The sequence below is a fragment of the Fusarium sambucinum genome, chromosome III, assembly GCF_050947815.1.
Source record: "Fusarium sambucinum isolate potato_lamoka chromosome III, whole genome shotgun sequence".
In the NCBI taxonomy this organism is placed as follows: Eukaryota; Fungi; Ascomycota; class Sordariomycetes; order Hypocreales; family Nectriaceae; genus Fusarium; species Fusarium sambucinum.
This window is the reverse complement of record NC_139292.1, coordinates 1,366,851-1,391,651: the sequence shown is the minus strand read 5'-3', so window position 1 is coordinate 1,391,651 and position 24,801 is coordinate 1,366,851. Positions and strand designations below refer to the sequence as shown.

The 24,801-nt window shown below is 45.7% G+C and overlaps 13 protein-coding genes across 13 annotated transcripts; 6 read left to right on the top strand and 7 right to left on the bottom strand.

The window, feature by feature from the left end:
* Positions 1 to 445: 445 nt before the first annotated feature.
* On the top strand, positions 446 to 1,450 carry FSST1_010674 (S-adenosyl-L-methionine-dependent methyltransferase; the record flags this gene model as incomplete). The annotated part of the gene is made up of 3 exons (XM_083233730.1): positions 446 to 808; positions 861 to 948; positions 999 to 1,450. 3 exons carry the CDS (start codon positions 446 to 448, stop codon positions 1,448 to 1,450), a joined length of 903 nt encoding a protein of 300 aa, XP_083080370.1.
* A 1,642-nt stretch (positions 1,451 to 3,092) lies between these two features.
* On the top strand, positions 3,093 to 4,036 carry FSST1_010673 (uncharacterized protein; the record flags this gene model as incomplete). The annotated part of the gene is made up of 2 exons (XM_083233729.1): positions 3,093 to 3,229; positions 3,280 to 4,036. The coding sequence occupies 2 exons, from the start codon at positions 3,093 to 3,095 to the stop codon at positions 4,034 to 4,036; spliced, it is 894 nt and encodes a 297-aa protein (XP_083080369.1).
* A 146-nt stretch (positions 4,037 to 4,182) lies between these two features.
* On the bottom strand, positions 4,183 to 4,809 carry FSST1_010672 (transmembrane protein 6/97; the record flags this gene model as incomplete). The annotated part of the gene is made up of 3 exons (XM_083233728.1): positions 4,183 to 4,259; positions 4,307 to 4,693; positions 4,740 to 4,809. The coding sequence occupies 3 exons, from the start codon at positions 4,807 to 4,809 to the stop codon at positions 4,183 to 4,185; spliced, it is 534 nt and encodes a 177-aa protein (XP_083080368.1).
* A 365-nt stretch (positions 4,810 to 5,174) lies between these two features.
* On the bottom strand, positions 5,175 to 7,310 carry FSST1_010671 (uncharacterized protein; the record flags this gene model as incomplete). The annotated part of the gene is made up of 6 exons (XM_083233726.1): positions 5,175 to 5,842; positions 5,892 to 6,178; positions 6,224 to 6,454; positions 6,503 to 7,009; positions 7,059 to 7,127; positions 7,174 to 7,310. The coding sequence occupies 6 exons, from the start codon at positions 7,308 to 7,310 to the stop codon at positions 5,175 to 5,177; spliced, it is 1,899 nt and encodes a 632-aa protein (XP_083080367.1).
* A 470-nt stretch (positions 7,311 to 7,780) lies between these two features.
* On the bottom strand, positions 7,781 to 8,237 carry FSST1_010670 (uncharacterized protein; the record flags this gene model as incomplete). Its single annotated transcript, XM_083233725.1, has 4 exons — positions 7,781 to 7,834; positions 7,906 to 8,039; positions 8,083 to 8,146; positions 8,199 to 8,237. 4 exons carry the CDS (start codon positions 8,235 to 8,237, stop codon positions 7,781 to 7,783), a joined length of 291 nt encoding a protein of 96 aa, XP_083080366.1.
* Positions 8,238 to 8,308: 71 nt separating this feature from the next.
* FSST1_010669 (uncharacterized protein) lies at positions 8,309 to 8,842 on the bottom strand (the record flags this gene model as incomplete). Its single annotated transcript, XM_083233724.1, has 2 exons — positions 8,309 to 8,519; positions 8,577 to 8,842. 2 exons carry the CDS (start codon positions 8,840 to 8,842, stop codon positions 8,309 to 8,311), a joined length of 477 nt encoding a protein of 158 aa, XP_083080365.1.
* Positions 8,843 to 11,066: 2,224 nt separating this feature from the next.
* FSST1_010668 (Mpv17/PMP22 family protein) lies at positions 11,067 to 11,818 on the top strand (the record flags this gene model as incomplete). The annotated part of the gene is made up of 3 exons (XM_083233723.1): positions 11,067 to 11,162; positions 11,233 to 11,616; positions 11,663 to 11,818. 3 exons carry the CDS (start codon positions 11,067 to 11,069, stop codon positions 11,816 to 11,818), a joined length of 636 nt encoding a protein of 211 aa, XP_083080364.1.
* Positions 11,819 to 12,657: 839 nt separating this feature from the next.
* On the bottom strand, positions 12,658 to 13,032 carry FSST1_010667 (uncharacterized protein; the record flags this gene model as incomplete). The annotated part of the gene is made up of 2 exons (XM_083233722.1): positions 12,658 to 12,745; positions 12,794 to 13,032. 2 exons carry the CDS (start codon positions 13,030 to 13,032, stop codon positions 12,658 to 12,660), a joined length of 327 nt encoding a protein of 108 aa, XP_083080363.1.
* Positions 13,033 to 16,175: 3,143 nt separating this feature from the next.
* FSST1_010666 (FAD dependent oxidoreductase) lies at positions 16,176 to 17,623 on the top strand (the record flags this gene model as incomplete). Its single annotated transcript, XM_083233721.1, has 4 exons — positions 16,176 to 16,616; positions 16,664 to 16,982; positions 17,029 to 17,254; positions 17,305 to 17,623. The coding sequence occupies 4 exons, from the start codon at positions 16,176 to 16,178 to the stop codon at positions 17,621 to 17,623; spliced, it is 1,305 nt and encodes a 434-aa protein (XP_083080362.1).
* An 864-nt stretch (positions 17,624 to 18,487) lies between these two features.
* Positions 18,488 to 18,754, bottom strand: FSST1_010665 (uncharacterized protein; the record flags this gene model as incomplete). Its single annotated transcript, XM_083233720.1, has 1 exon — positions 18,488 to 18,754. One exon carries the CDS (start codon positions 18,752 to 18,754, stop codon positions 18,488 to 18,490), a length of 267 nt encoding a protein of 88 aa, XP_083080361.1.
* A 2,055-nt stretch (positions 18,755 to 20,809) lies between these two features.
* On the top strand, positions 20,810 to 22,343 carry FSST1_010664 (heme-dependent oxidative N-demethylase family protein; the record flags this gene model as incomplete). Its single annotated transcript, XM_083233719.1, has 3 exons — positions 20,810 to 21,311; positions 21,361 to 21,823; positions 21,872 to 22,343. 3 exons carry the CDS (start codon positions 20,810 to 20,812, stop codon positions 22,341 to 22,343), a joined length of 1,437 nt encoding a protein of 478 aa, XP_083080360.1.
* Positions 22,344 to 22,626: 283 nt separating this feature from the next.
* FSST1_010663 (heme-dependent oxidative N-demethylase family protein) lies at positions 22,627 to 23,826 on the bottom strand (the record flags this gene model as incomplete). The annotated part of the gene is made up of 1 exon (XM_083233718.1): positions 22,627 to 23,826. The coding sequence occupies one exon, from the start codon at positions 23,824 to 23,826 to the stop codon at positions 22,627 to 22,629; it is 1,200 nt and encodes a 399-aa protein (XP_083080359.1).
* Positions 23,827 to 24,402: 576 nt separating this feature from the next.
* Positions 24,403 to 24,756, top strand: FSST1_010662 (RmlC-like cupin domain-containing protein; the record flags this gene model as incomplete). The annotated part of the gene is made up of 1 exon (XM_083233717.1): positions 24,403 to 24,756. The coding sequence occupies one exon, from the start codon at positions 24,403 to 24,405 to the stop codon at positions 24,754 to 24,756; it is 354 nt and encodes a 117-aa protein (XP_083080358.1).
* Between the last annotated feature and the right edge of the window lie 45 nt (positions 24,757 to 24,801).

The window sequence follows — 24,801 nt, the reverse complement described above, 5'->3', positions numbered from 1 at the left end:
GAGGATGGCTTATGGGATATAGAATGGGTTGGTAGAACATCAGAGTTCAAACATTCTTTCTATAAGGTTTGGGAAAGAGGTTTACATGATCACTCATTAGTTAATACTTTGTACGATTATGTCAAGTATGGAAGGGTGGCTAGATTGAGTTGCTGTCAGACACATTCGGTCACATACTGGATAGCCATCTTATACTAATAGATCTGATAAACGATCTATATCTCTTTATTCCCATCTCTTTCCCCTGATGGTTAATATCGATTGTTCTAAATATGAATACCCTGATGAATACCCCGATATAGTCTCCGTACGGCGACTTTTCGGAAACTTCAAATATTATAAATATCTTCAACACGACGTCCGAATATCTTGTTCGATACATCACTCTACACTCATGATCAGATCTACAATACAAATTGCAACTAAAACAGCACGCTCACTAAGAATGGCCACCACAAACGTTGATCCTGCCCTGAAGACTCTCAGAGAGCTCTACACCACCATGGACAAGGGCAGTCTTGAAGAACAAATGATCTACGTCTCGCAGACCATTATGCCAAAATTGATCAAGGGTCTCCCTCCCCAAATGGGGATATCGGAAAAGACGTCGGCTCTTGTGACCTTTCTGGACAGTGCTGGCGGGACTGGTGTTTTGACCGATGTTATTCAGAAGACACTGTCCAAGGATGTTCTCGAAAAGAGCACTTTCACTTGCGCAGATGCTGCAGATGGAATGATTGCCATTGCAGAGAAACGACTTGGACTCGAAGGCTGGGTTAATACGGAAGTCAAGAAGCTGGATGCGACAGTGAGTTGACCCTTCTTTGACGTTGCAACATATAACTGACATCAAAACTCAGAACACTAAGCTGGCTGAGAATTCTTTCACGCATGTTGGTCTCGGTCTTGCACTTCACCTTATTCCTAACCCAGATGCTGTCCTAGCTGGTAAGTAAATGACCTGAAGTGCCCCTTAGAGCAATACTAAGATGTAACAGACTGCAAGCGCATACTCAAACCAGGCGGTGTCTTTGGCGCAACAACATTCCACAAGGACAACACCTTTTGGGTTCCAGATATGAGAGCAGCCTTTGCATCATTTCCCTTTGAAGCGCCTATGCCAGACGTTATGCCAATGCAGATACATGACCAAGGCGAGTGGACGAATCCAGCATGGATAGAGGAGCACCTCAAGGAGCAAGGTTTCCAAGATGTTCAAGTCACTGTTGATCATGACAGGTACTTTCTAAGGAGTGCTGAGGAGTACATGCTACAATGTGGTATGATGCTGGGATGGGTGATGAATACTTGGTGGAGCGAGGAAGTGAGGAGGGAGCATCCGCTGGACGATGTGAAGGAGTTGCTGAGGAAGCATTTGGAGGAGAAATATGATAGAAAGGGTTGGTATATTGAGTTCAAGGTGATTTGTATGACTGGGAGAGTTGGGTAGTTGAGGAGTCCAGGCAGGTCATTCCTATATAATGTGTAAATGTTTGTTTCTTTGGTGTGATGCGCGGCCTTGGATACCCTGCGTTGCTTTGGCCTCACGGTCAAAGTGACCATTACGTCCTTCTTTTTTGTCTTTTCTTTCATATACTTAAAGTTTACATCTGCTCGATTCCCTTGTCGTATCGGAGAGTGTACAGCATGTAAATTATTTGGTAGTTTCTCGCGATGTCCAAAGTCTAACTGATACTGACTTCCCCCACTCAGCAGTTTGGAGTCATAGAAAGTTTGGCTTGGAGAGTAAAATTATTCTCACACAATACAAAATCACTACTTATTCCTTCAGAGCATGTGAACTATATAATGTGCAAATGCTGGTTGCTTTGGTGTGACACACGACCAAACATACCCGCTTCGCTTGCTTTGGCCTTACGGTCAGAGTAACCATTGCGCCCTTTTCTTTTCCTTTTTTCTTTCTGCACTTAGAGCTTACAGCTGTTCGACTCGCTTATACAACTTTTGTTATTATTTATTTCTGCCAATATTCTCTATCCAGCATGATATATAGTATTGTTCTTCCCCACGTTTCACTCTCTCCAAGTATCATGATCCCTGTCTAGACGTAGGTTCCTAGCGGCTCCCACATACATGGTCACGTGCGAGCAAGATGCTCATCTCTTTCGCAACCCCCTCCAGATTCATTTTCCATAACTCTTCCTTGTCAAACTCACATTTCTTATCGACTCTTTCGAGGTTTGGGGTCGCGTTTCTTTCATGAGTCTTTCTTTTTTTCCGAAACCAAAAGCGAGGGTTCTCGCTGGCCCCACTATGGGCCACATGTGGCTGTTCCCGCACCTGGGCACCACAGCCGACAGAAGATCGCTGGTTCGAATCCAGTCCGGCCTGTAACAAAACTGGTGCTTCCCTTGTTCCCTAGGGCAAACTCTGGGGCCTAATTCCTCTTCGTTCTGCGTTGAGGGGCGGAAGTAGTAGGAACCTAAAAAATGCTTTGCGAACCATTTTGCTGTTGTGATGGACTGAAATATTATCTGTGCAATGCCTCTACTTTTTGACATGACCAAAATCACCAATTGCAATATGAAATCGATATAAAGATGGTAAGAAGTAGGTTATTAGCGTCTTTCTTGGACTAGAGAGCGACACCAGCGTTGCGTGTAAGTCGGCGTGATAGTCCAATAAGTGCAGACGTTACTAAACGATGTCGACTTACACCGTTACGGTGGAATAGAATCAAACCTACAAGAAAGCATCATCACTACTGAAACTCCACTAGAAAATCCCATTGACTCGAACTGAGAACCGAATAATCTTCAATGCATTCAGTGTCTTCATTTCAAGTCAATTATTGTCTGTTTCCTGTCAAGATCCTCCCTTGGCGTTGACAAAATGACACGTGATACATTTAGTCAAGGGTAGCTTTATCTCCACATAGGTAGTCTCGACCTCAGCTTCATCGTTCCAAGGAGAAGAGGGGACAGCCAAGTGTTACCTTGCTTTTCTTATCTTTTGATCGCCATGTTATGATTTTGATGCTCAATTTGGACTCTTCAAGCCGCCAATTGTCCGAGGCTGGTTAATTCCTGAACCTCATCCTTGCGCCCTCCTTATCGTTACAATCGCCCATCATGATTGCTTCCACCTGGACCTTCATCGCCCTTGGCGCATTCTCGTCGCTCACGGCAGCAACACCAGCTCGAGAAGATGCGCTTCCATCATACCATTATAGCGCTCCTATACCCGTTGAGTGTATGAGTCGTAACTCGTACGTCCCTTTTTAAACCGACGATACAGCACCCCTGACACGAATGATAGAGAAACAGGCGAACACGTCGAAAACGAAAAGCACGAGATCGAATGGAAACCCTTTCCCACATGCAATGAAACAGGCCGCCCCCTCGAGTTCAACTATGGTAAAGAAGGCGAAGTCAACTGCACAATCGCCATGATCGACGACCCCTTCTTCCATCTCCTCGAATTTTACATCCACTCCGATGCGCCGCTGTCCTGCCGCATTCCTGCTCGCCCAGCCGCAGAAGTCGAAGTCATCGGCGAGAAAGCACCCGAGCGCGAATATGTTCCTCTCGTTTTTGCCCTCGCAGGCACATTGCAGCTGAGCCATATCCATATCAGTACACACATGAACGTTTTGCTGCACAGCACGCCGAAACACCACACGCATCCTCACGATAGTGGTGTGTTGGACTCTGCTATCGCGTACAGCACGAGTCCTCTGCATCATTTGCAGGGCTCGCACACGCGCAAGCTGGTGATTGGGGACCCTTTACCTTTGTCACTTTCGGTGCGGTGGTTTCCTACGCCAGCGCTACCCAAGACGGAAGGTAAGGTAGAGTGGCAGGGCTTGGGAGGCCATATTTACGCCAGCACTGTCTTTTACAGTCTTGTATCTTTTGGCGCCGGTGTTTTGGTTGCTGCCATGTATACACTGGGCGTGGTACTGCCCAAGAGACTTAAGGGACGAGCGCTTGGAGGAGCTACACCCTTGGGATACGGAGTAAACACCGTAGGTAACGGATGGGGCTATTCAAAGCCGAACAAGAGGTCGGATTAAATGTCTGTTTATGTACAATGCATTTATGGAGTCAGGATGGACATGGGCTTTGGCAATGTAGAGCTTGTAATGAGAAAGAGCTGGTGCTTATCAACATCAACGATGTATATCATAAATTCCGTCTACATTTATCTAGATTATGCTATTTACTGTATCTTGGACTTTGTATCATTGTTCACGCGTCGCAACAACCTCATGTACATGTCCACAGCCATAATACCCGCTTCAATAATCATCAGCAACACTCACGACAAGAAGGACAAAACTTACGTAGAAGAGCATAAGGGAAATACGTGCCCCAAGCCAAAGTTAACTTTTGCTGATCATTCACCATTTCTGGTCCCATAGCCAAAAGCTCAGCGACACAGGCGACAGAGCCCATGGCAGTCAAACACGCAAAAACCAGCCCCGCAAGCTCCGTAGGACCAGAAGTAGGCTTCTTGGACGCCATGTTCCAGATGACGTACGCAGCAAGGGGGAATTGAACAAGGAATTCGATGTAGTACAAGCTGTGAAGCCACTCGCCGGTAAAAGCTGAGCCGTAAAAGGGATCGCCTGAGAGGGAGATGTAGGTGTTGCGGATGACTGTGAGGAAGTGCAGGGGAGCTTTGGGGGAGACGTAGAGAGATTCTGGGTAGAATTCTGTAAAGTCGAGGACTAGAAGTGTTAGATTGAACGAGTGGGAGAGTGAGAGTCTACATACCGATCATGCCGATGAGTTGAGGGATGATCATGACTAGGTAAACCCAGTCGCGAATTGGTTTTTGAGCCATTATTGGAAATATCAGTATAAGAGATGTAAAAATGTCTATGCGATCGATTGAATAACTGACGGTGATGTTGTCGTGTTGTATATTGAAAAGGGGCTTATTTGGTCTCTGTCGGGAAATGAAATGTGATCCCGGCGCCGGATCCTGGTTCCACCCGGGATTCTCGGCCGCCGATGGCTTTATAATTACCGTAAGCCATGGACTGACTATTAACATAAATAAATACATGAAACTGGGAAGAAGAAATAATGATCAATTATTTGGTGGTAGCTGGGATTCATTCTGATTACGAAGGGTATATGAGAGAATGCCATACTATCCAGTCCTCCAGTTCTATTATACAAATCAACACCAAGTGTCAATTACCATTATGTTGGTATCGCTCCTGTAACTGAACTCAGAGACCTTTCTAAAGACTCAACATCATACCCAGCCATCAAATCTGCCCAAAAGTCATCATCAAACTGGAAATCCGCTGCCCAATTCGGATTACTCTGCAGCACCGTCGACGGCTCTAGAGCAGCTTGCGCCTGTTCAATCTCGCGCTGCTCATCCTGCGGAATCTTGGACAAATACCACTGACGAATCCATCTGACCTTGAAACTCGACTTGAGAAACACGCTGCTCCCGTCTTCCATCACTCTTCGGCGTCGATTGAGTCTCGTTGCTTCTTCGTCTGCCTGAGCGAACTGGTCGCTTAGTTTTTGGAGAACGTTTTGGAATTGGAGACGAAGACGCGCAGCTTTGACATCCCAATCAGGAGATGCTTCGGCAAAGATGAGGCGGGATGCTGTGACGGTCACAAAGGCGAGGACACATGTTACTGTGCAGGGAAGAATAGAGAATACCGAGGCGGGCACGCCTGTTTGGTGCTCCAGCGCGCCGCGGGCGGCTTCGAGACATTTCCAGATATATTCGGCGCGTAGGAAGGGTTCGTTGAGTGGTGCGTCTGTTGTCAAGAGGTCGGGGGATTTCATGGTAAGGACAGGTTCGTAGAGACGAACAATAATAGAATCGTAGTGAGCTTTGAAGCCAGCTACAGATTATCAGTGACTGTTCCTCCTCAAAGGGGGTCTGATACTAACGCGTTTGCTTTACAGTGTCTGGTTGCGCTTCAAAGAACTTGTCCAGTTCGCGATGGACATTATCAAGAGCCATCGCTGTCACAGCGTTGAAAGTTCTTGGCGTGGGATCCATGAAATCGAAAGCTGGTATAATACTAAACCCACGATCGGCCATGTGTTGCATGCGAACTAGCGAAACGAGATATACATCCGACTCGAACTCGTTGCCCTCGGCAAGACTGTCACAGCATTGGGATAGGTGTGTGCTCCAGTTCAAAAGCGTGCTCTTTCTGAAGTTCGAGTTAAGTCTGCGCCTTGTTAGCCAAGCTTGACTGTCGAGAGGAACAACCTACAAGTTTGTGATGTGGTAGACACCCAATACAGCACGTTTATCGGCTGATGACTGGTAGATTTTTCCTTTCAAGCAAGATCTGCCCATTGTCGTCCATGCGTCTCCAAGCATAGTCTTTGGCCCACCCAAAAATGACCCAGCGAACTTGTCCAGTCTTAGATCGATGACCAGCCCAATGGCCATTTGGACGATATTCGTAACTTGAAGCTCTCCGTAGAAGTGAAAATCGTTCCTACACAATCAGCACCCGTACTATCGTTCCTTTTCAAGAAGAACTTACCATCCAAGGTATATCAGAATAGCCTGTAGGATATCTATAGACTTTTCCTGTCTCACGACAACATGTTCTGCGAGATACTTTCGGAACCACGACTTGAACTCCATCTGCACCTTGTCCTCCAACGGGGACACGACCGCCAAGATAGTCCAGAACAGCAAGCTTGACTCTATGTACAGCTCATGCGATGTCATGATACCTGACAAAGGGACAAAGGGAAAATGCGGCACATAGTCCCTTTTGTAGAGGGCCAACCGCTCTGCGGCTTGTTGATGCGAGACGCGAAAGCCCGGGAAGAGTTCGGCATTAGGGGCGAAGTTGGGAGGGATATCGGATCCACAAGGGATCATGTCCAAAGATCTTGGGCTTATTGAGAGCGACGCCATTGACTGAGATCGAGGTTGGGTTGGTTCTTTGGGGCTTTCGGGGGTTAGAGGGGTGAGGTTTCGCTGGTTTGCCGCGAGTAGAGAGACGATTCCATCAATCTTTTTCTCCAACTGCGCAACTCTTCTGTAAAGCCTGTTAGTATTATTTCGATAGGAGGATAATTTGTGCATACGTTGACTTGCCTCGCTTCCTTCGTTGTGTGACTTCTGGTACTTGACACTCGAGCTTCATTCGTAAACATCTACCCAGCATGAGCATTTATCACTGTTTGTCTGAGGGCATCATACCTTGAACACGCCTTTTCTGGTCGTCCAGAACCCGAATTAGGCCATTGGCACTTCATTTTGAGTTTTGCGCAGTTCATACACGCCCTTGTCTTGTGCTGGTCCTGCGACCGAACATTGTTATCGGAGTATTCATCCATGGCGAACAACGGAACAAAGAGGATCAAGGATTGGACGAGAAAAAGAGTAAAAGCGAAAATGATAACATGCGATCAATTAATTAATTGAATCTGTTCTGTTCTGTTTTGCGCGGAGGTAAAGATGAGATAACGACCGGTAAACCCGGACATCGGACGTCTTTATACTGTCCGGTCCTGATGGGAATTCAGTGTCCAAGCCTCAATTGACCAGGTTTAGGGCGGGATACGGGGGTCTTTTTATCCTCCGGTCTCCGGTTTGAGGGATGGTCTGAGAGCAGTTATAGTGCTTACACCTACAGTCACCAACAACAAATGTCGAATGTTCATTTCATTGGGGCTATGGAATTGTTTCGGTCATTCAAGACGTCCGATTTATCCTAATCTGATGTTATTGATGCATTATTTGCCTGTAAAACACTATATGCCAAGCAAAACACGAAAACCAACACAGTTACTAGAGCAAGTGTCTGTTAGCCAATACTTCTGTTTGTGTTATCTGACATTCCTTCCTTCCATGTTCTCTGCTGAAGTAAAGAACATCTGGTGTGTAAGATCGGACAGACCTTCACCCGTGTTCAGTACATCCTTTAGCCACCACGAAGCCCAAATCCGACATACCAACATCAAAGGTAGCGTAACAATGCTCGCAGATATCCTGTCTCTGCCCATTATGTATCACCATCTCGAGGTCGCAAAAAGCTTTCATGCGAGATGGGCGAGCAATTAGAACTGTAAGTGTTAGTTAGCTAAGGCAATCATGGTTGGGGCATACATACAAAGGTCACATTTTGGAGAACTGCGTAGGGGACAACACGTATTTTATTGTCAACTAAAATCTAGTACATTGTTAGTTTCTAATACAAATTGAAAGGAGGGTGGGTATCATACCGTAGATGGTCGGTCGTAAAGAGCGTGTTGCGCCGCCATCTTCCAGTGTTATGTTCTGCCGACATAGGAGATACTGCATGCACACTTGGTGAACTGCAACGATGGCGTGCCTAAGAGCATCTAGAAGCCATCGAGTTTCTAATCGAATCCCGAATTGCGACTCCCATCGCGCGTCTTGTCCACCACTTCTTGTCGTTTTGACCAGTAAACTCTAACTCCCCTGATGGTGGTGTCTTGTAGGCATCAGGGCGAAGAACGGCCTTTTCCTCGACGGAACTCTCATCCACTTCAGGAATGGTAGCGAGAGGCGAGCCGATCACACTGCAAGATGGTTAGTTGTCTGGGGTCTTGCAATGTAGAAGAGGAGAAGTTATTTACTTCTTGGCTGGCTCCTCCTTCTTTTCTACCTCGACCTTCTTCTCGGTCTTGGTCTCTTCCTCTTCCTCTTCATCGAGATCCATTCCAAGGAAAGGGGCAACCTCAGCCTGGAGACGGAGAGTTTCGCGGCGTTGTAGGCGCTTCTGTTTGCGGGTGAGGACGGTTTCCTCACTGCGATCAACATTGTCATTGCCAAAGTTACCCATAGAGGCACTCTGCCGGCGGCTAGGGCCGTCGGTTGGCTTTTGGGGAGTGGAAGAAGACATTTTGTCTGAGTAGGAGATAGTGTGGGTGTTTCGCTTAGGTTTTTGTTGTTGATGTGAGTGGGAAGTTGTTTGATATCAAAAGATTCTTGATCTTGATAGAAGGTTGTGGTGAGGATAGAAAGAGTTGAAATTTTAGTCTGGAGGTTTGGTATAATTTATACTCTCCCCGAACAAGAAGATCAGAGAACAGCGTGGACTTGTTCACATGAAAATGCACCGCGTTCCAAGTTATTTTACGCGTTTTGGGCGTTTGTCTAGGCTGCAGTGAAGTGCAGATAGCGCGTTCGGGTCAGTGACAGGCACTTGGAGAATAACAACGCCTAATACAGTCAGTTGTTCGACAGTAGCAAGAGCTTGGACATCAGTACATTACAATATGCATCTTGTTGGACTAATGCTCAAAGGTATCGAGTAATTACAACACTAGGAACACGAAGCTTGTCTGACCTACAGACGAAATAGTGATATCAAGACTAGGAATCTTGTGCGATTACCAATCAGTAAGATACAAGTGTACTGTTACGCTTACGTCTCTTTTTAGATTCTCAGCAAGCCGTCACAAAAACAAAATACAAGTACGTATACAATGTTATCCCAGAGAGTAACGGGTCAGTGGCACGAACTTGGCGATTTCTTCCATCGAGGCACCATTGTTTGAGTAACAGAACATTATAATCATTGGCCATCCACAGTAGACCATATCATGAGCAGTCTTGTCTATTCATGATCATTGATAGTGTTTGGTATCTCCATGCTCCTCTACTTTGATACTTGCTAGTTTCAGCCATCCACTACAAGCATTCTGCTGCCAAGTCTCGGAAATCTGGTCGCTGATTCGCGAACAAGTACTTTGCAATGCGAGTGAATGCCAACAAGTATCGTCAAACTCCGCTGTTTCTCCTGAACATGGTAGTTCTAAGAGATGGCCGAGAGCTTGAGAAGAGAGCTTGAGTATGAGAACAGAACAGTTAATATTTCGGTCCGAGTCACCGAGAACAAAGCTATGGCGTCTCCTGACAATAGGTTCGGTTTCTGCGTCCCCGAGAGCAGCTGACTGGTAGCAGAGTAGTCGGCCTCCTAAGTCTTAGGGTACAAAAACAAATAGCCTAAGAATCAGAGGCTAAAGAACATAAATTAGACTACCAATTTCATCTTTTATTCTCCTAGCGGCAACGTTTCTGATACCTGACGAGCGGTTCCACGACCAACTCGCAGTTCCCAGATCGTCGCGTCGCGAATATAGAGCTAGCTTCCACCTCCACTTTCAACAATTCATCAGAATAACCAGCGTAATTGGTTTAGTGGTAAAATTCTCCGTTGCCACCCGGTTTCCAATGAAACTAGTAAGCTCGGGGAGCCCTGGGTTCGATTCCCAGATTACGCATTATCACAGTCTCTTGAGACGGATTGATTCTTTTGCTTCGATTCCTTTTTGTTTGGTCGTGATGTTGATGTTTTGGTGTTGTTGTTCGGGAGAGTGGTTGAACAGAGCACGTGAGTGGTCGATTGTGTTGTTGAAGTGGAAGGTACGACTTCCTTTTCCCATCCGGCCCCTTACCCTGTGGTACTTGTTCTGATTTTCATGTCCGAGCTTCAATCAATACAGTATTCTCTGCTTAGTATTCTGCTATGTTTGATACCCTCAGATGTGGTGAGAATCTTTGGACAGTCAAGAATATTTGTTATCTGACTATGGCGTTCTCTGGCTGCTGTTGTATCTACGGCTGGGTAGAAGAACGGGAATTCCTGCGTAGACACAACACAAGCCCACCAGACTGCTAAAATCAAACTTTGCAATACCCAATATGCACATTTTCGAGTCGTATTACGCTATCTAGACTAGATGAGTAATGAGTAGTAGGAAAGTTGACCCCTCAAGTCTTAAGGTACAAGAACAAACAACCTAAGAAGTCTGATCTAAATAGCATAAGCTTGCCTATTATTTCGTCTCTTATGCTTAGCGACCAATTTTTCTGATATCCTGAAGGCGTCTTATCAACTATTGTAATGTCTCGTATTCATTGATATCAAGATGAAAAGGGGGTTACACTGAACGGATCTTACTTATCCCGAGCGCACGTGAGATGAAGCTCTCCACCTCAAGGTTCTCACTCATTTCGAAGCTGACGCGACGTCTCAAGATAATCAATTGAGTCGCGAACAAAAGTCATCTTTCCGTGCCCTTGTACAATTCAATTCGTTTTGTAATTAGTTTGCGATCAAAATGCCTTCTCCAATTGTTGCCGCTACGGTCCAGGCGGCTGGCCTGTCTACCGCTTCTAATATCATGGCTCAGATGATTGACGCTCGTCAAGGAAACGTAAGTAACTAATTCAATCGTTGATTCAAGAATCCCATCATGAATGAATTTTCACTGACTGACTCCCCAGCACCCAATGTCTCTGGATATCATTCAGCTTCTGCGCTTTGTTGTTCTCACTTTAATGACCGCCCCTCCCAACTATCACTGGCAAGCCTTTCTAGAGCGAAAGTTTCCAGCTTATCCTTCAGGTCGAAGGCCTAACCTTGATCGTTTGAACGATCTTGAGATGCAGCCTGGCCAAGATGCGCCCGAGCTCAAGGAAGGTTACGAAGAGCGGTTGGCCCAAATCAACAAGGATCGGGAGCCCAAATTTAGTACTCGTAATACCCTGACCAAGTGGTTTGTTGATTGTATCACTGCTGGTGCCATCATGAACACGATCGCTTTTCTGATCATCATGGGTCTGCTCAAGGGACAAGGCGGTTCTCAAATCTGGAACAATATCAAGACGGTTTGTCAGATGTTCATTGTGCAAGATTCATTCTAACATTTCACAGGAAACCATTCCCATCATTGTTGCTGGATACAAAATTTGGCCCATTGCATCCATCATCAGCTTCACATTTATTCCTGTTCACCGACGCATTGTATTTTTGAGCTTTATTGGTCTTTTATGGGGTATTTACATGAGTCTAGTAGCCGCTAGAGTTTGAGCATTGTAAACACGAACAGAATCTAGTTTGAAAATGATATCATGTATAAGAAAGCTCAGACCTTTGAGAGCACATATCAACCAGGCATCAATATCGGAATGATTCATGTTACCTGTCACAATGTGGGGGTCACTTAATCGGATCAGCCCATAAGCATCGTTGTGAGACAGTTGATACCATAGGGCAGGGCTGGACCGAGCTGAGGCGTCTTTCATGTCGGGTTGTGCCCAAAGGCCGCATATCAGGCTGCATGACCCGACCCTGCAGCGGCTGTCTGCTGCCCCTGATTACTGTATCTTGGCATTACAGCAGCTCCCGAGATCAGAAATGATATAAAATGAGGCCAGAGGTATGTATCACTTTGCGGAAGTAAAGGAATTTTGTTGGTAGCACAGCATTTTATCACAAGAACTTCACGCAAAGTGTCTCACAGGTGAGGAACTTGTTGGTTGGCTTAGACTTGTGCAAGTACCATGTACGAGTAATCTCCCTGCGCATGGCATGATATGATCTGATATGTTTGTCGAGTCAAGTAAGCTGCAAGCACGACTCAGCCACAGAACGAATTGATCATTCTTGTGTCATTTCAACACGTCCAAGCTTGAAATTGACGCATAGATATTCTCGGCATCCGAGCTTTGGAGCTGAGCAGTAAGACAATGCAAGGAAACAACAGTCAAATCAAGAATCACATCATGTAAGAATGAATTGATGTTGAAATTCGTAAAGTGAGATATGAATATTCCTCCAACGCCGAATGAAAACCCAAACACCTCTAAGACCTGAGCCGCCAACCAAGGTATGCAAGAATCCAATCATCAAGAAAATATGAGAACTTTTTATGATGCGTTTCCGTTGTATTTGGGATCTGTTTGCCAGACGTGGTGAACATCTTGAGAGAATTGTGCTGTTAGGTCACGAATTTTGCTTTGAGTTGTTAGTACATGGATGATCTATCTGTTTGCAACAACATACCAGAGTTTGGATAAATCTATATCCATAGAAACAACAGTAGACAAGTCGGATAAATGGTTGGCAGACAGGGCTTGTTCGTGGGCGTCTTCGACAGCTTGTTGAACCTCACGGCTTTCAATCAGGGCGTCTGTCATTTGTGCCCACTCTTGAGCAGCTTGCAAAAGATAGTCACCAATTTGGCTGACGACATTTTGTGTTTGGTCAGAAGAGGTTGATAAGGAAGAATTTTGCTTTGCCATTGTTGTTGAAGTGACTTGTGTTGTAGATTGTGTGTCGTTGCACTGGGGTCGTATCACAGGGACTGAAATTGGAGTCGTCATTGATACCGTAACCAAAAGTGCAGAGTTGTTACAAGAGTTTGAGTCTGTAAAGATGAAAGAGGAAAAGATTATTAACCTCGGAGGGTGGTTAATCAAGAAGAGTATAGTGAGCAGCATGAGAGAGGAAATGTAAAACAAACGGGTAGGAATCAATTATTAGTAGTTTACTGGGGGGTCTCCCCCTAATACCTGTCAGACACTGCATGGAATGATGATCGGGGGGTGCGAAAAAGGGCGAAACGAAACACCCGGTTAATTTGTCATGTCTGAGCGGTGGAGAAAAGGCAAAAAGAGAAGAAGCAGAAGAAGAAGAAAGGATAACAAGGAAGAGGAGAAAAGAGAAAACAAGGCCAGCAGCCAAGCCGAGCCGACAGCCAACAGAGGGCACGCAAGCAAGCAAGAATGGTAAGATCAACTGTTTTTAGAGTTGCAATTTTGGTCTATTTTAGCGTGTAAAAAAAGACGGGGACTTTGAGATCTAACATTGGAGCGACCAAGAGAGAAAGACATAAAGAAAAGAGAGGAGAAAACAAAGTATGTAAACATAATAGAATGGTTCGATTATGTTGATTTGTTTTGGGGGTGTATATGTACAGTCAACAGACAAGAAAACCGACAAGAGACACATGCTTCTAGAAGGTTACGACTGCATATGCTGTGAGATTAAGCAAGACAAGTTGTCTCTTTTCTCTTCTCTCCAATATATTCCCCGTGGAAATAATGTGGCGATTTCGATCCATTACGATTGCGCCAGTCCAGGACTGGCCAGTTTAGTCTAGTATAAGCCCCCGTTTGTCTCTAAACCCGGGTACCAGTCCGGTAAGTGGGAAATAATGGAGCCTCTAAGATTCGCCTGGACCTGACGAGACGGACTAACGGAGTTGCAGGGGGATAGGACGGGACAATTTGGGGGTTGAGAGATTTTGTATTTGTTTTTTATGCCAAGATGGTTGAGAATCTGAATATGGTAGTTTAGACGCCTAACATCCAACTTGTTATGTATAACACAATACACTGATATGAGTTTGATGGTATCTTAGTACTTTACTAGAGTAAATGTACCTGACAGACATGACATTCGGACCTTTTGCCCTTGTTTCCCCGCGATAACAGAACGAAATAAGGGGGGCTTGACATTGCAACCACAAGTAAAAAGCCTCACCCGGATAATAAATAACAACATTCCTTCAGTAAATCAGTGTGATGCTATTCGGCAGTTGTGCATATCGCCAAGATGTCACACACCCCATCTACCGACAGATTGCTTCCGAAAAGGAACTCTCTTTCCATCTGTTGTCTCTTTTCACAGCATAATTTACTGGGGATTAGCATACACAACAGTCGCCAAGTGAATCGGGAATTTTCATTCTCATGCTGTGTCATTTCATGTCGCACCTTCAGCGGTGAAGAGAAAAAAGCAAACACCAGACAAAAAGAAAAGAGAGATAACAACAACCTAAGCAAAGCATTTAACCCAGGTAGGGTGGAACATGACCTAAATATCAACAGTGGAGGACGCCACGGGCGCTAATGCACCCGAAACAGTGGTTCACCATCTCCGCTAAAAATGCACTGAACCCCCAATAAGAGCCTCTAACAGAAAACACCCAAAAGACGGGCATACACCAGAATGCTATTCAAGATCGGTTACTTGTGACGATAATTACGGGAAAAGCAAATATCCATGTAGAACTTTAAGAAAACCATAGGGAAGAAGACCCTTGTTTCTATTCCTTACAGAGTCGTCATTCTTTGTCATGAATACCACTTGTTCTTTGTTTTATCCTATTTCTGATACTACTATCCCTTCATATTCTCGTACGTCCTTCCCCATCAGACCACTCCCAGACAAATCATTACCAAAACAAACATCGTATACTTAAAGTGGTGACATGCAGCACAGACCGTGTTCCACCCCGGTGAGCTTTCCGTGGGCGGCTCGTGATGCAAACATCCATGCAGGCCATGTTTTGACAAAGATGAGACGACATGAGATGTGACGTATGTTACGTTACGTCAGGTATGGACTCTAGAGTTTGTCAGTACTTTAGATACAATAATACCTGCTGACTCGTGAAGGCCACGTTGATTATATGAGTATCCAAGCTTCTGGGTGCAAGTGGATGAAACTCAATATTATTGCATAGGAGATCCACTAACGAGACAACAACTCTAAACTATATTCACCCTGGGCAGCATTGTCTTGGTATACCGACAAGTGGAATCAAGGACAGTTGTCCAAAGGTTAACAGCTTGTTGGAGTAAACAACCTGTACATACCCAAAAACAAACACCTGATCTTGCCACGGCAAACAACAAAGAGCAAACTTGGCATTCTCTCTTTTCTCTTTCCCCAAGCCAGGATCTTCGGATAACGGCGTACAGAAACGAATCTGGATCTTGAACCTTGACCACCAGGGATACATAACCGAAACCTACAATCCTAATCAAGAAGAGTAAATCTTGCGAATCCCGCAAATCATAATCCCATCAACTCAGACACACTGGTAATCGTCACGGCCATTACTGAATCTGCACTATAATTTCTCGACTCTTTAGAAACCCTATCACCCTGGTGGTGTCAAATCGGCCGCTAATGCACCCTGCAGCATGTACCCGATGATCATCAACGCAGGGTTATCATTCCGCTTTTTCGGTCAAACTATCTTTAAGTCCCTTCCTTGCCTCGGCTTTTTACGGCCGACAATCTGACTAGTAATCAATCTAGTCATGTGGTCTAGTAAATCACTCGGTTTGACTACTCAAACCAGAGGCAAACTACAAAAGAGAAAACAACTAAGCTTTGTTGTCTCTTTACTAACTAGTCGAAGTGTAAACTCTGATTGTTTGGTGCAGCGGAGAGATGAGAAAACTACACAATGCTTGGCTAGATAATCAAACGGCATACAAGACATGAAGCTTCTGTTTAGTCTGGATGCAAATCGCATCTAGACTATGATAACGAGGGAATCCCACAGCTATAAATTCCAAGACTAATTCCAGGTCGTAGAACCGTAATCACACCACTCCTTCTTCCCGCATCAAAGACAAGATCTATCAAAATGAGTAAACCTTCAGTCCTCATCATCGGCGGAGGCGTCTTTGGAACCTCTACAGCCTACCACCTCGCTCAACGTGGCTACACCAACGTCACTGTAGTAGACCGCTTCGCAGCTCCATCAAGAGACTCAGCAGGCACAGACTTGAACAAGGTCATCCGTGCTGACTATCCCAACCCATACTATGCAAAGCTCGGCCTTGAAACTCTCAACGTCTGGAAAGACCCAGAGTCTCTTTTCAAAGGTTTGTATCGTGAGACGGGCTGGATCATGGGTGGTCACCCAGAGACCAACCAATGGCTTGAGAATGCAAAGGTTCTAGCCGACAAGACAGGTAGAGAGGGAGTTGAGTATCTCTCCCCAGAAGAGATGAAGGAAAAGTGGCCTGCTTTGACAGGGGACTTCCCGGGATGGACGAATCTGTTTAGTCCTCAAGCTGGTTGGGTAAGAATTTCAGAGTCATGTCAAGACCCTAATTAACCAGTTGTTAGGTCCCCTCGGGCCAAGCCCTTCTCCGCATGGCCAAAGCTGCAGAAGCAATGGGCGTTAGATACATCACTGGTCCTTCTGGCCAGATCAAGACGCTTGTGTACGACGAAAACGAGACTTGCAAGGGCGCCATCGCTGCCAATGGCCAATATCACTCTGCCGACAAGATCATCGTTTCAGCCGGTGCAAGTCTCCCAGCTCTCATCAACGGTGCCAGAACCGATGTTCGAGCGGAGACGTCTGTGATCTGCGTGATCAAACTCGAACCTGATGAGATTGAAAAGTACAAGGACATTCCCATTATTGACGACTTTGAGCAGGGCAAGTTACATCTTCTACTGTGAAACATTAAACTAATAGAGTGCAGGCATCATCTTTCCTCCCGATGAGAACGGCCTTATCAAACTATGCAGCGTAAGACTTGTGACCAACTACGAAGATCATGAACACGCTGGTTCTTCTGTCCTACACTCCATCGGCGACTACCCCTTTGACGGATGTCCTCAGGAGCTTGAAGTGGAGATTCGAGAGTTCGTCAGGGACATGATGCCAGAACTTGCGGATCGACCTTTTGTTCACACACGAATGTGCTGGTAAGTTCCTCTTTCCTCTCTTCTGTTCCACAAAACTTACAACGCATGAGGGATGGCATGGCCACAGATCTCAACTTCCGAATCTGCCCGTATCCGGAGACCGAGAATCTCATCATCGCCACAGCCGGTTCGAACCACGGTTTCAAGTTCCTACCCATCATTGGAAAATACGTAGCCGATCTTGTCGAGAACAAACTTGACCCTGGCCTCAAAGATCTCTGGAGATGGAAATTCGGAGAGAAGCCGACTGATTTTCAAGACCCTCATCCGTATCCCCGAAGGGACTTGTCTGAGCTGACAGGCTGGAAGGGAAGAAATGCTCCTGCTGGTGGAAAGTTGCCTTGGACGTGGAGCCGCAGTCGTATTTGATGTTGTCTACATGTACACCCCTGGTAAACCCAAAAACTAGTTAGTCTAGTTTACTCATATCTCAACTGAACAAATCGATCTACATGTTCCCTCTCTCACTCACAGCGGAGATGGAGCCATGCACGTACTTTACCGCAAAGAGTCTAGAAAAGACCCAACAAGGAATAATCATCACATGACAGTTTGCACTAAGAATGCTTGCATTGGACTCCGTTTTCAGGTCGGTCTAACGATTGCGTGGAGAAAGATGCTAAACTCGGGAGTGGGCAACGAAAAGTTGGATTATGGTGCAAAAATAAACAGGCTAAATGTTAGATCTTGGTGGCGTAAGCTGACTTGTTAATTTCGTCTTTCGGCCCTTTAGCGTTGTTGTCTCTTCTCTCTTCTCTCTTGTAAGCGTGGCAATCTCGGGATACTCCACCGATAACACGACGACTTGACGACTAGATGGTTAGAGAGGATACCTGATTAGTGGAAGTTACACAACGAGGTAAAATTTCGTCGGTACTGGCATTAGTTTGAAACTCTAGGTTGGGCGTCAGAAAAGGCGTGAGTTGATGTAATGAATGCAGGATTCCAAGGCGAGTCACGAGCCGGTTGAAGATGATGGAGTCACTTATAACTGGGATGATAGTGAATAAAGTTTGTATTTAGTTTGATTTTTGTTTTCTCTTTTGGATAATCACTACCATTCTATGGTCCGTTGATCCGAAGTCACAAGTACAACACTAGCAATCTTGATCTAATTTCAGAGTGACTTGAATACAAACTCGATCTCCACCTATGCTCTCAAGTCCATAATATCCCTCCGAGTTTCAGTCAAAAAGGAGCCCATCCACTGCGTAGCCTTGGCCTGGCCTTTCTCTAGTCCCTCTTCACTACAGTACCAGCTGCAGTAGACTCGTCATGTTCGTCGACGATCTCGAACTTGTCAGGATCAGGAAGCACACCATGAGGAGATTGGGAAATACCATAGTAATGATCCTCTATAGAAAAATCATCATCTTCTTGTCCCGGGGGAGCTCGAACGTTGTCCAACTGATAGGTTCGGGCTTTGGCAGGTTTGCGATTACTGAAGCAGCTGCAGGTGATGACCCTGGCAAAGTTAAAGAGACCACGAAAGTCTGGCATGTTTGCGGTGTTTCTGATGAGTCGATGTGTGTTTTCAAGATTGGATGGTCTTTGCTTGGTTGAAGTGAGGCAAGTTGGGAAGAATTGTGATGTTTTGGTTTCCAGAGAGACATCTTTGCTATTTTATGTGCCAAATTCACTTCTGCCGTTGGCTATGCGCTCTTGTTCATTGCTGTGCAGGTTCTTATTGTCCTACTTGATATGTGTTGGTGTTTGTTGTGAAAATGGTAGGCATAGGCGAACATTATTTGAGTTCAGTCCTTGTTGTGATCATGTTCAGCCTGTCTTTTTCTTTCCCATCCGAACAAGGCCCAATCACAGACCGTAACAGGGTGAACAATCTGTTTTCTTGGGATGAGTGGCAAACACGACTTCACGTTACCAACGGGTCTTTGAATATGGTGGGGAAACGACAGTGAACGACCGTCACCAACATCGTTTGTTCAAGTAAAAGCCGCCTGACTTGATATATCAACTTACATAACCATTGACCGATGGGACGGTCTGTGTTCATACCGTTTGTGGCTGCTTTATCTACAGTTACATCCTCCGTTTGACAAGCACAGAAACCCCATTCAGCAACAGTGAGCGATGATATAGGCTTAGTAAAAGTGCTGAATTTAACTCATTTCCTATTTACAGAAAGTCATCTGTTGATCGCAATTACTTTGTAACGTTTCTCTGAGATAAACTCAACCCTCCCAGAGTACCCCATTCCAGACTCAACAAGACTGCATTCAAGTCGCGCTAAAATGCAGAACAATTTGTAGTTACCAATAAAGCTAGCAGAGCGATCTTGGTCGGGTCCTCATTAAGGGAAACGATGCGAATAAAAGTACCAGGATTAACAACTTCGGCGATTTCTTCGATGCTCTTCATGCTGTCGCTATTGTACCAGTCACCCAGACCGTGCCAAACGACAATAGACAGGGGAGTATCAGTAAAGCCGCCATTGGGGTGTACGGGTACCGCGTGGCACTAAACACCGATACCACACAATCCCCAGGCCTTGAGATACCCGTAAACTTTAAACAAAGTAGAGTGACAGGGTGATGGAGCCGCGGTAGAAAAATGTGGTCCCTGGCGAGGTCTTTGAGGATGTTCTTGACAGGTTGTCCAGACTTGTTCTTTGGACAAAGAGAAGAGCATATACTAAGCATTAACACTAGACCTAGAGGTGCCGGAGTCTATGTCGGCTCAACGGCATTCATTACCAGCACTATTCATAAAACATCAAAAGTATCCAGTTGGCTTGCAAACACTTCATTATGGTTGATCAGCAGCCATTCAAGTTATCGAGGCAACAGATGTAAATAATAATAGAGAAAGTAGTAATAAAGGTTTACATCTATTATATACGATGAGGAAGCAACTGTAACTCTTCTTTGTTCAGGGTAGCCTAGCGAATACAGAAAAGAACCTTCAACTGATAGGACCCGACTTACCCTGCAACTTACTATATTGGTAGTTTCTACTTACAACAGGAAACCTTTTGTCTGACGGGTGTTTCCCTAGGCCTTACTGACAGACAAGCCCAGTTACCTGACTAAACAAGAGATGAACACAAATGTTGTTATCTTGACTTAACGATATCGTACGATCATGTCAAAGATATCCAGATGTAGTCAAGACATCCATTATAGTCTTGATCAGGTAAACAAACCATCAACCGATCTCATGATAGAAGCGTCAACCCACAACCGCAAAGTATTTCCCTATCCGTAGTATATGCATCGTCTACTCTATCTGTTTATCATTGCCGTGCATATACTTATCACCCTCTATCTATACGTCACACTCCCCGCTGCTGATCCGATAAGGCGTGTCTCAAGACTACTGTACCCCGCGTCAAACTATCCTCAAAAAGGGCATGCTAACCTTGCGTTCCTCAAAGTATAACTGAATTCGGGTTTGATAAGCTGTTTATCTCGTGATTGAATGTAGTGTCTCTGATTGTATGATGATGGGTGTTTGAGTTGGTCATAAGAAAAGAAAAGAAGGCTGCTGAATGACTGTGACAACTCATCGAGATACCATCTATTCATGATCTTCAATATGCTTGCCATCAGAGAGTTTCTTCATTCCAATTATGTTCATTCGAGCCTCGTTCTATCGTTGTGCGCTGCGGCTTGTGCCTGTCTGGGTCTTTTAGTTCATACCCTCGTCAAGCGAAAGAAGCTCAATCGATACGTCCGCCTATCTTCACCTTCGCCAGAACCTGTAAAAAAGACTTCGTCTGCCGATTATACAAATGTTTACCCTCCACCTCAACGTCATGTTCTTCCTGAGATCTCTCCAGACTTCTCCCCAAACAACGTAGATCTTTCGGCAGCGCCTAGACTTCTTCTCAGACTGGATCAAGATTATCGCTATGCGAATCCTGCAGCATACAACTTTACGGGATTCAGCGTTGATGAGATCAAAAGACTTGGTGCATTCCCCGATTACGCAAAGTTGTCTGGTGTCCCTCTCCCAACACCATTGAATAACTTTAATCTTGATGCTGCGTTGCCGAGACCATATCGTCCGTTTCGATGGGCTTACCATCAGACTATGTGTAAGTTGTCCTTCACCTTGTACTGAAGAGTGAACTAACACTCTCACAGCCTTAAAGAAGATGGATCCCGATTTCTGGATCGAGATCGAGAATACGTACCGGTCTCGCATCATCCAACGCCAATCCCTCTACGCAAAATACGGCAGAGACGTTCTTCAAGCCCTTCCCGGATCTGAACTCGCTTGCAAGGAGCTCATGGAGATGGTGATCCAGTTCATCTGCGCCCGATATCCCCAGGCATTTGAACTTCATGGCAGAGTGTTTGTCAATCACCTTTTGGGAGTCGAGCAGGACCTTGGCCAGATTGAACCTCTGCTCTTCCTTCTCAACCATGTTCCAGAGGACTTTGCACTTACTTTGAGAGACCTTGCGACAGGGCGCTATTGTTTTAGAGCGGGTGTGATATGTTCATCAGTCGGGTGGAAGTTGAGTGAAAAGATTGGACTGGGACTACCTGAGATACACGCTCCTGTGCCCGATTACAAGGAAAAGATGGAGTTTAGCATGGACAGGTATGTCTGAAGTGTCACTTACGCACGCGCAGGCACTAATACTCACAGGTTCTTTACAAAAATGCCCACCGATAGTCCTATCCAGCGCGGATCTTGGGGTCTAGAAGTTGGCCAGCCACTCTTCATCCCCTCAGAAGACCCCGAATTCCAGACCCGCGAGACCCAAAGCCCATCCCTGATGGAGGCAGATGTCCATTTGCGAGTTGACTGGCAGACTCTCCGTCGTCTTCCTCTCTCAGGTGCCATTGTGTTCAACTTTAAAGCGCTATTCACGCCTATGTCCGAGTTTAGAGACGAGCCATATGTTCCGTCCCTGGTCCTCAAGGTGCTTAATGAGGGAAAGGAGAATATCATGAAGTACAAGGGAACGTGGCATGTTGAACATGTTGCTAAGCCGACGTTGAGGAGATGGGAGAGGGAGCAGATTGACAAGGGCTTGATTCCTGCGGATTGGCAACCGACTACGTTGGATGAGAACCCTTTCTTTCCTGGGTGGGAGAGGAAGTGGAATATGAGCTAAGCGAGATTTGTGAGCCGTATATATAGCGACGTATCAATTTAAATTTTTACATGACTGTTGAATTGCGATCCAGCGATAGCTTCACTTCTTTGTGGCATTTAACTTTCAAGTGTGCCATAGTTCAATCACCTTGGAGTGCAATAGAATTGGTCAAAATGACCGATGACTCTCGGCCGGTATCTACTCGGAACATGATAAGCCTGCATTAATATCGCATAAAGGAACGGCCGTTGGTAAATTCTCAAATTTTACTTCTGATGCTCGTCTAACTTATGTATACTATCTACCAAGGATATCTCCTAACTTCATGCTCCTTATCAACTTGTAGACCCCTCGCCACTTGTTTCTCATGCTCTCTATCAAGATACTCAAGCAAAACCTCTCCATACTTTTGTCTCCCCTTATAATTCGCAACCTTATCATCCCAACTCCTCACCGCACTCGCCAGTCTACCAGGAACGTAATCCTCCTTGGCAATATCCGTCACTGGGTGGAAATACGTTCGGATCGTAAACACCACAGCACCCGTCTTGGGAAGACGACGTAGAGACTGTCTCTCAGAACGAAACATGTGATGCTCTATCGCCCTGTTCTTCTCAGCCGTGCTCCAGCTCACAGACGGTGAGTCTTCGCTGCCAATGCTCCAACTCCACGCGAGATCCTCGTCGACTTGCACAAAGTAGTTGTTGCGGTTATAGACTGTTTCAGGGCGGAGACGCTTGAAGAACTTGCACATGCCTGTCTCGAGCTTCTCCTTGAAATGAGGAACATCGCCTGACGTGTGGATTTCGGAGAGGGACATGCCGTATTTATCAGACATGCGCCAGAAGCCAGCTAGTAGGATTGCTCCTGCGAGGAGGTAGTATTGGCCATCGGGACGCTCAACCATGATGGCGAGATCATCTTGGACGAGACGTGCACATATAGCCATAGGATCTTCAGCCAAGGGCCTCTCGACGATGTTAAAGTCCTCGCCAGACCACTTGTTCTTGATTCCCACAGACGTTCTCTCAAAGAGGCTTGGGTATCTCGCAGGAAGATAATCCGCCATCTCCTGGAGAAGCTCAATGGCAGCGGGATAGGCATCGGGATGAGTAGCAACACATTTGGACCCTCTCTCCGGGATCCTCTTGGCCTTGTCGGCGTGATACTTGGGAAAGTGATTATCCAGCTCAATCCATTCCTCTACGGGACATGTGCGCAGACCCATAGTGGCTTGGTAGGTAGGACCATAGCGAAAAGCTCTGTAGGGAAGAGGCTTGGTGTTTTGGATGGACCAGTTGGGGTAAGGTCCTGGGACAGGTGTTTTGTAGTCACTTGGTGTGTAGTTTGCTGATACCGGGGGTAGTTTGCTCTTGGATCTAAAGCTGCGACGGCTTTTGATAGTGTCATGGACTTTGTAGATGAAGAGACCGAGGCCGGTTATGATACTGAGGAGTACCACTACCTCATGGGGACCAAATGAAGAGAATGAGATTTCCATGATGGTCAGTATTAGAAAGAATTGGTGATAATTGGATAATGCTAACACTGACGGTTTCACGGTGTAAGCCACGATACATATAGAAACATTCTCAACTCTCCCCACAAGCACTCTAACTACTGCTACTCGCATCTTCCAAGTACATCTCCAGTTACGTACACATTTTGCGTACCATATCAATCAATCATCATCATGTGCCCGGAAATCGCTGCTTCAAGTGGTCAAGCGACTCGGTCTATCCCGTGTTCCGACTCGGACAAGTGGGTCTCTCTTCTTCCGGCCATCTTCTCCCAAATAGGAAAAAGTTGACTATCACGACGGAGATCTAGTTATCACCCCGCAAATGTCACCGGAAACATTATTCTAAAGAGGGAATGAGGGTGCTTACATCGAGTTGTGATGATAGTCTTCACAAAAGAGGCTTGCAGATAATCAATAAGGAAGAGAGACAAAGAAGAGGGGGAATTGGTGTAGAAATTGTATATGAAGCATCCGTCTCCTTCGTTTTAGCTGTATCAACAAACACTTCTACATCATTCAAACCACACTTAAAAGTACACAATACAAATATCCAAAATGGCTTCCTTTAAACACTTTGCCCAAGCCCAATCCAAATTCGAAATTCCCCATCTGTCAGGCGGAAACACCTTCATCGGAGACATCCACTCCACCCCCGATGATGCCGCCAAACCTATTACAAGCGGCCTCTTTCGTGTCAACAAGGGCGAGCCCCTGACGTACACCTACAAGTACGACGAGACCAAGATCATTCTCGAAGGCAACTTTGTCCTCGAGGATTCTACGGGACAAAAGGTCGAGGCCAAGGCTGGCGATATCTTTTTCATTCCCAACGGAACGACCATCACCTTTTCGTCCCCTGATACAGGACTGGCATTCTACTCTGGGGCTAGGAAGTTCAACGACCTATAAGGAATGAGGATTGAGAAGTCATAAACAGGGATTAGTGATAGAATT